The 9280-nt window shown below is 41.6% G+C and overlaps 1 protein-coding gene across 1 annotated transcript; it reads right to left on the minus strand.

The window, feature by feature from the left end:
- Positions 1-2143: 2143 nt before the first annotated feature.
- On the minus strand, positions 2144-8939 carry LOC121381261 (carotenoid cleavage dioxygenase 8 homolog A, chloroplastic-like). Its single transcript, XM_041510503.1, has 2 exons — positions 8703-8939; positions 2144-3620 (listed from the first exon to the last, which is right to left on the minus strand). The coding sequence occupies exons 1-2, from the start codon at positions 8913-8915 to the stop codon at positions 2220-2222; spliced, it is 1614 nt and encodes a 537-aa protein (XP_041366437.1). The 5' UTR covers positions 8916-8939; the 3' UTR covers positions 2144-2219.
- Between the last annotated feature and the right edge of the window lie 341 nt (positions 8940-9280).

Raw genomic sequence — 9280 nt, forward strand, 5'->3', positions numbered from 1 at the left:
GACCGACCGCGCATCAGGCAAGCGCTTTACCACTGGGCTACGTTCCGCCCTAATGATCTTAAAGGGACAGACCCTAGTTTCACGTAACACATTTGGATAAAATTATAATTGAGAGAAACAAGAGTCTGTAACTTTGGAATGGTGAAATACCCTCTAAAAATAGACTAAAACTTGACTCCATAACTGTTACTTCTCATACGCACTTGCGTTTTTAAAGATATGAGAATTGCATTTTGTGATATTAAAAACACCAGGATGATCAAAACACTTCGAATGTACGGAAACTGATAATCTAAACCATAAAACCTAAGTAAAGTATAATTTCAATTATCACAAAACGGCTATAATAATAATAAAAAAATGCCTTAGTGTTTAAAAACTAGGGTATGTCCCTTTAATAATCCTCGTTGGTTTTATTGTATATATTACCGGACATAAGGCTGGTAGGTACAATGTTCGTAGCCCGGTATCGGCTTTGACCCAGAGCGAGTTTTTACGACTCAATGGGTAGGTGTAAGACACCCTCTTCTCTTTCACTAACCACTAACAATTAACTCAATGTCCTGGACAGACAGCCCATATATGATATAACTGAGATATGTGCCCAGGAAAGCGTGCTTGAACCTTAATTGGATATAAGCACGAAAATAAACTGAAATGAAATGTGTATATCAAAATTAGTGAAATAAGGAAGATGTTCAAATAACGATTCGTTACCCAATCATTCAGGGGAGGCGGGGGGAAGGGGCGTTGATAAAGAGTTAGCCTGATGCGCGGTCGCCCTAGGATTGATCCCCATCGGTGGACCCATTGGGCTAGTTTTCGTTTAAACCAGTGCCCCACAAAGACAGTGGTATGTACTATCCTGTCTGTGGTATATACCACATATCCCTTGCTGCTAGTCGAAAAAGAGTAGCCCATTGCGTGTTGGTAAGTTTCTTTAACTATATGTCCGACGCAATATAATCGTAACTGAAATGTGTTGAGTGCGTCGTTAAATAAAGCAGTCCTTCCCTCCTGTTAAAAGAAGTCAGCAGAATTATTCCGACAAGTAAATATGAATACAAATGTGCATTGTAGTGAACCTACATGCACACTTTAAAATGTTTCTTTGTTTTGTTTAACAATACCACTAATATATTTGATTAATTAATTATTAATTATCAGCTGTCGGTGAGCCCATTGGGCTATATATTGGATGCCAAACATTTGCTAAGTCTGACAGAGGAAACCCGCTGTATGTTTCCATTAGCAGTAAGGGATCTTTTGTTTACACTTTCCCACAGACAGGACAAGACACACCAGAGTCTTTGATATACCAGTCGTGGGGCACTGGTAGGCATGGAAAACACCCAATCAGGGAAGTGGTCCACCGAGGGGGTCCCATCCTGCAATCAACGCACCTTAAGCGAACGCTCTACCGACTGGGCTAGGTCCCGTGCCAACCATGCACAGAGACGTTATGGCGTGAACCGCTATCTCCGACAATACAGTTACGGGGGGGGTGGGGGGGGGGGGGTACATAACCCTGATACGTGGTCGGTCTAGGATCGATCCCCGTCGGTGAGCCCATTGGGCTATTTGTCGTTCCGGCCAGTTCTCCATAACTGGTGTAACAAAGGCATTGATAGATATTATCCTGTCTGTCACTATTCTCAAGCCAGTGGAAACAACCTAGGAATTCCGCATAGCGATGCAGATGCAGATTAAGTTATTATTCTCTCTATTAACTCTACTTTAAGTTGTGTGTGGGTGTAGTTATACAGACGGTTACCATTTTCAAATCATGTTGATCGTCATTAATGGGATAGAGGTTCTTGAATGTAAGCTTTCACAGTTTTTGTCTCTAATGTGTTTGTTTTGGCTTTTATTAAGTTTACTTATTTTCATTAATTACTGAAGCTCTACAACCTATTATTATTATTATTATTTAAAAATAATTAAATCAATGTTTACTGCAATCAACGCCTATAGTTAGTATAGTACAGTACAGTACAGTACAGTACACTACACTACACTACACTACACTACACTACACTACACTACACTACACTACACTACTACACACTTTTTAAGCATCATTCTGCTATTTGACATAGAGAAGGTGTACAGTTTCCTTTAGATGAAGAACACAATCCTTCAGTTGAGTGCAGGTATTTAATCATTACATCATTACGTACATACACTGACACAACTACCACGAAGTTATCTAAACCCTGTTAGGTGAGCTCCGGGAAGAATCGCCCGTGAAACGAGAAGGGTATCACTGTGGGCAGGTAGGCGCGGTTCACCATCTTCAGAGTGCGGGCGTCCATTATAGCCAGATAGGTGCGGTTCTTATTCCCGTCTAGAACGGGCATCATCAGGAGCCCGTCGTCTTCGCGCGACCCCCGGGGGTCAGGGACGAACCAAGCCTCCTCCGGGAACTGCTGGGGCTGGTGCCAGGTCCTGTCCTCCAGATGGTTGCAGAAATTCTTCTTGACGAGCGCAGCGTCAGACAGGGAAGAGTTGTCTCTCTTGAGCACCACTCCGTACGTGATGCAGTACGGCTTGGATCGGTACTTCTCGTTGATTGTCGGAAGGTCGAGGAAGGTGGTGTATTCGGCTCCCGGTGCTCCCTGGAACGTCTGCATCTTTACCTGAGGCTTGTCGCCGAGGTAGATGTCGTATCGCTGAACGCGCGCGTGCGGGTTGAATTTGTTTCTGGCTACCGGATCCAAGATGATGTCCATCTCGAAATTGTACATCGCCTCGGGCCCCGTGTAGGCCGACACGTCGACAACCAGGTGATCCATGGAGACCTCGTACGCGTTCACGTGGTGCATGATGAAGACGTTGCCCGTCGTCAACGTCTGCACGTGACCCGTCTTTAGGTTCACCACGTACACGGTGGTCGGTTGGTCCGGGTACCAATCCAGACAGCGGAATGGTTCGGCCTTTAGCGCCATCTTGACGACGTTCACGTAAAACGGAAAGGCGAAAAGGACGGCGTAGTGCTCGGTCACGGAAAACGAGTGCATGTACGGAACCCTGTCCACCTCCCACCGAGCGATTATCTCCCGGTCTTGCGCAGACTTTATTTTAATCAAATTCATCGCACTCCTCGCCCACGGTAACAGACTGACGCTGCTCAGAAAGGTCAGATGCCAGTCGGTGCCCGGATACGGAAGCGGGTGCGCCGTTGACATCAGATTGAGGAAATTGAGGAGATAGCGCGAACTGAAGACACCGCCGGTAGGAGGAACTGACACGGGTTCACCGATGGACAGATTTCTGGGATGAATCTCGTATATCTTCCAGAAATCGCTGAGCACGACGTACTCGTTTTTGTCCTTGTGTTGGAAGGAATACACGTTGACGTTCATGTTGTCGATTCCTCGCAGTAACGCCTGGAATTTCTCCAGCTGGTTGAACGGCGGTTCCACAGTCTCCAACATCAGGTAGGGGGCGATCGTGTGGGTCTTCATGGAGTCGTTGAAGAACTGACTGCGCAGCAGGCGCGTGGAGAAGAATCCCTTCTTACTTCCGGTCATTCTGAAGCTCGACAGCTTGCCGAAAGCGTCGAACGAGTGCTTGAATCGACGATCTCCGTTTTCAAATACACCAAGACCGTTTCGAATCTGAAATAATAAAACATGTCGATTAGAGAACAAACATAGCATAAATATCCAACCTACACTGGAATATGATGCAGCACATCATCCTTCATGGAATAACCATGGTGGTCACTTTAACTCTTTCGGGTAGAACGAAATCCTGTTTTAATCCACTTTGGGGGATTCTGCCTCCAGACTACAACAACTTGGGGCGGAACGTAGCACAGTGGTAAAGCATTCAACTGATGCGCAGTCGGTCCAGGATCGATCTGTCGATGGTCCATTAGGCTATTTCTCGTCCCAGCCAACGTACCATGACTCGTATATCAAAGACCGTGGAATGTGCTATCATGTCTGTGGGATGGTGCATATAAAAGATACCTTGCTACTAATGGAAACATGTAGCGAGTTTTCTCTCTACGGCAGAATTACCAAATGTTTGATCACGCATCAAGCGAGCGCTTTACCACTGTGAAATACAAGAATAGTGACGGAGTGAAACAAACATATCGATATGGGGGACGGAAAGTTAAATAATCAGAGAGGCAAAGACAGAAATGGACAGACAGAAATGAACAGACAGAATAGACAGACAGAAAAAGACAGACAGAAATGGACAGACAGAAATAGACAGAAATGAACAGACAGAAATGGACAGACAGAAATAGACAGAAATGAACAGACAGAAATGAACAGACAGCATGGACAGACTGCACGGACAGACAGAAAAAGACACAGAAATGTACAGAGATAGAAATAGACAGACAGAATGGACAGACAGAAATGAACATACAGAAATAAACACAGAATGGACAGACAGAAAAAGACATGCAGAAATACACAGAAATAAACAGACAGAAATGGACAGAAATGAACAGACAGAATGGACAAACAGAAATGGAGAGACAAAAATACACAGAAATGGACAGACAGAAATGGACAAAATGAAAAAGACAGACAGAAATGGACAGACAGAAATAGAAATGGATAGACAGAAATGGACAGACAGAAAAAGACATACAGAAATGGACAGACAGAAATTAACAGACAGAAATGGACAGACAGAATAGACAGACAGAAATTAACAGACAGAATGGACAGACAGAATGGACAAACAGAAATGGACAGACAGAAAAAGAAATACAGAAATTGACAGACAGAAATGGACAGACAGAAATGAACAGACAGAATGGACAGACAGGAAAAGACATACAGAAATGGACAGACAGAAATAGACAGAAATGAACAGGCAGAATGGACAGACAGACAGAAATGAACAAGACAGAAATAGATAGACAGTAATTAACAGACAGAAATAGACAGAATGGACAGACAGAAAACACAGAAATGGACAGAAATGAACAGACAGAATGGACAGACAGAAATGGACAGACAGAATGGACAGACAGAAATGGACAGACAGAACGGACAGACATAAATGAACAGACAGAAATAGACTGACAGAATGGACAGACAGAAATGGACAGACAGAAATGGACAGAGAGAAAAAGACATACAGAAATGGACAGACAGAAATAAACATACAGAAATGGACAGACAGAAAAAGAAATACAGAAATGGACAGACAGAAATGGACAGACAGAAATGAACAGACAGAATGGACAGACAGGAAAAGACATACAGAAATGGACAGACAGAAATAGACAGAAATGAACAGGCAGATTGGACAGACAGACAGAAATGAACAAGACAGAAATAGATAGACAGTAATTAACAGACAGAAATAGACAGAATGGACAGACAGAAATACACAGAAATGGACAGAAATGAACAGACAGAATGGACAGACAGAAATGGACAGACAGAATGGACAGACAGAAATGGACAGACAGAAATAGGCAGAAATGGACAGACAGAAATGGACAGACAGAAATGGACAGACAGGAAAAGACAGACAGAAATGGACAGACAGAATGGACAGACATAAATGAACAGACAGAAATAGACTGACATTATGGACAGACAGATATGGACAGACAGAATGGACAGACAGAAATGGACAGAGAGAAAAAGACATACAGAAATGGACATACAGAAATGGACAGACAGAAATGGACAGACAGAATGGACAGACAGAAAAAGAGATACAGAAATAGACAGAAATGAACAGGCAAAATGGACAGACAGAAATGGACAGACCGAAATGGACAGACCGAAATAGACAGACAGAATGGACAGACCGAAATGGACAGACAGAAATAGACTGACAGAATGGACAGACAGAAATGGACAGACAGAAATGCAGCTGACTAAATGATGAGGAAGCTCAGTGGCGGCTGCATTATAAGTGTTTAGTTTTATGTTCCTGTAGTTTGACTCTACCCGAATGAATGAGCCGTTGTGGGACTCCATTGTTTTATTATTTGTTACTGAACCATCATTCCCAGAAGATCGCCCTCTTCCCATAAATACATTCAACACCGTCCTAAGCTGCAAAAGATCCCCCTCCCCCCCCCCCCCCCCCCAAAAAAAAAAAAAAAAAACAAAAAAACAAAACAAAAACAACAACAACCCAACAAACAACAAACAAACAAACAAACAAAACACCAAAAAAACCCACATACAAACAACAACAAAAAGATATCTATAATAATTTTGTTTATATTTAACGACGCACTCAACACATTTTATTGACGGTTATATGGCGTCAGACATATGATTAAGGACCACACAGATATTGAGAGAGGAAACCCGCTAGGCTACTCTTTTCGATTAGCAGCAAGGGATCTTTTATATGCACCATCCCATACCACGGCATTTGATATGCCAGTCGTGGTGCGTTGGCTGGAACGAGAAATAGCCCAATAGGCCCACTAACGGGGATCGATTCCAGACCGACCGCGCATCGAGCGAGCGCTTTACCACTGGGTTACGCCCCCCCCCCCCCCCCCCCCAATATCTCTAATAAAGGCATACGAGATTAATTGTTTTGCTCATCCCTATTTTAGTCGATAAATATCAAGGTACTTTTAAAAACTAAGGTTTTGTTTTTTCCACACAAATTTAAATTTCAGTATTATGAACTGCCACTTGAAAGGCACTTGTTTATAAGACGTCAACCTTGTTAATATAAGAACATCGTGTCCTATTTACTAGTGCAACACTAATAATTTTATACTATTTTAATGTTTTTAATAAAACGTAAACTAGATATGTTTTATATATAGTATTAAATATTGGATAAATCTGCTCTGTGTATTTTTGTATCTATCGTACTAATGATGTCATAATAGTGATATTCAATTATTGACTTGTGCAAAGTTTTTCTTTAAATATTTGTTATAATATTTTATTGTTGGAATTTTGTTATATTGTTTTTGGGGACCGCCGGTAGGAGAGTATAGTAGGTATTCAACAAAACCAGAAGTAACTACTGAATACTCTCCGAAGTGGTCAGACGAAGCTAAAACCAGAAGTAACTACTGAATACTCTCCGAAGTGGTCAGACGAAGCTAAAACCAGAAGTAACTACTGAATACTCTCCGAAGTGGTCAGACGAAGCTAAAACCAGAAGTAACTACTGAATACTCTCCGAAGTGGTCAGACGAAGCTAAAACCAGAAGTAACTACTGAATACTCTCCGAAGTGGTCAGACGAAGCTAAAACCAGAAGTAACTACTGAATACTCTCCGAAGTGGTCAGACGAAGCTAAAACCAGAAGTAACTACTGAATACTCTCCGAAGTGGTCAGACGAAGCTAAAAGCTGATGGGAAATGGCAGGTGGGTGGCACGGATAGCCACAAGAGACAAGCACATGTCGCGTTAGAGAGACAAGGACTGGGATGTGGAAGTGGACATCGAAAGAAGTTTTTAAAAATGAGATGGAATTGAAAGAAGAGAAAGAAAAGGGGATAGTGGGATAAAAAAAAAAAAAAAAAAAAAAAAAAAAAGCAGGAGAATGAATGAATGAATGTTTAACGACACCCCAGCACGAAAAATACATCGGCTATTGGGTGTCAAACTATGGTAAAGGCAAAACATTAAATGATGAACCACGTCAGCATAAAAATTCAAAGGTCAAGTAAAAACACAGTGTAAAGAACTGTGCAAAAGGAAAAAAAAGAGTTGTTTGTTTGATGTTTGGAATATCTTGCAGATAATAACTGATTTTGTATTATAATATTAAACAAAATGCAAACGGACTAGCCTTAAGATAATCTGATTAAAATTAGTTTTACTGGTCTACCAGTAGATCTAACAGCATTGCGTGGACTCCCATGTTCAGGTGACATTTCATCTATAAATAACAATTTAAATATCGACCAATTACAATTCGCCTTTTATAGCGTTATTCGGAAACATACAAATTCTAAAAATATCGACTATTTATGCAATAGGCGAACCTGTTGGTCTATTTCAGCATTGAAAAAACGGGTGGAAAAGTGCAGTAATAAACTCTGGATTGTATACTAGTATAAACTGAGTTTATGGCTATACCATCACGGTTTTTTTTTTTTTTGTCTTGAAACGAATTTTATATAAAACTTTATATTGAAATTAGTTTCCGGCATACTTCGTAATTCACCCGAATCATTTCGTATACCCTTGGCATAATCCCGAATATTTTCAAATTCTTTTCAAATCACTGGCATGATTTTGCAAGTAAGGTTTTGATTGGTCGAATGAAAGGTCAACTGGACATGAGCTCCAACGGGCTGCTGTTAGATCCACATGTAATAGTGGAGCTAATTTTAATTAGATTGGCCTTCAGAAAAGGTTAATTCAAATAAAATATTGTAGTATAGTTGATATTACTTTACAGTCTGCCTTAATTTGGTTACACCAAACAAAATTTTAAATATTCCAACACTCTGCCCACTTAATTAGACTTCCAGCTTCTATTTTCAGTTGTTAATCATTATTTAGGATATATGTGTGTCCGACCTCCAGTCCAAAATTATGTGCCATGAGTCTGAATGTCTAGGCACAAATAATTTGTTTACTGTTTACAAAGGAACTACAGAAATATAGTATAGTAAAATGCATTCAATGCGGAATAATTTACTAAAAGAAATTGTGTTATTATGTTATACAAACTGCCCGTTGTAGCATTTTCGATTGCAAGGATAGAACACATAGCTTACCAAAGTTCCTCTCAACCATTTTGGAACGGGTTTCTCAAACTGAATGGGAACATTGAGCATTTCCTGGCGGTTCGTCTTGAAGAGTAACTCAAAACTGGGATCGTCCTGAACCACGGGATCTCTCGAGGTCCTGCCAGGATCAGGGTTCTTGTCGCACACCCCGCTCAGGTACCACAGTCCGCACAGAACCGACAAGATGTTGGCGCCCACCATCACGACGACTTCGGACAAACAGCCACGGAGTTTTGTATGACGCGCACACACGGACGGTGAGCACGTGAATGCCTTATTATCTCACAGTGTTGGGTAATGTATATACAGACTACGGAGTCGTTTGTTTGGTTAGGAATTTGGGGGGGGGGGGGGGGGGGGGGGGGGTTTCGCATAGAGTAGGTCAAAGTGTAGCACGTTCGCTCCGATAAGATTAACAGCACCGAGTGCATGGTGTAGACTGGCCGAACGGAAGGTATTGTCACATTGTAGAACTGCAGAAACTAATTTTAAGTCAATGCATATTTGCAGGTCTAGCCCTGGTAGTCGCCAAATTCGCCAATTGCGAATTTTGAAAACAACTGGAG

Source organism: Gigantopelta aegis, chromosome 9, assembly GCF_016097555.1.
Source record: "Gigantopelta aegis isolate Gae_Host chromosome 9, Gae_host_genome, whole genome shotgun sequence".
Lineage (NCBI taxonomy): Eukaryota > Metazoa > Mollusca > Gastropoda > Neomphalida > Peltospiridae > Gigantopelta > Gigantopelta aegis.

Excerpts from the sequence above, each read along its gene's own strand:
- LOC121381261 (XM_041510503.1), bottom strand. The coding sequence starts at position 8,915 with ATGGTGGGCGCCAACATCTTGTCGGTTCTGTGCGGACTGTGGTACCTG. Across the intron at positions 3,621-8,702 it reads AATGGTTGAGAGGAACTTTG|ATTCGAAACGGTCTTGGTGT; the intron begins GTAAGCTATGTG and ends TTATTATTTCAG.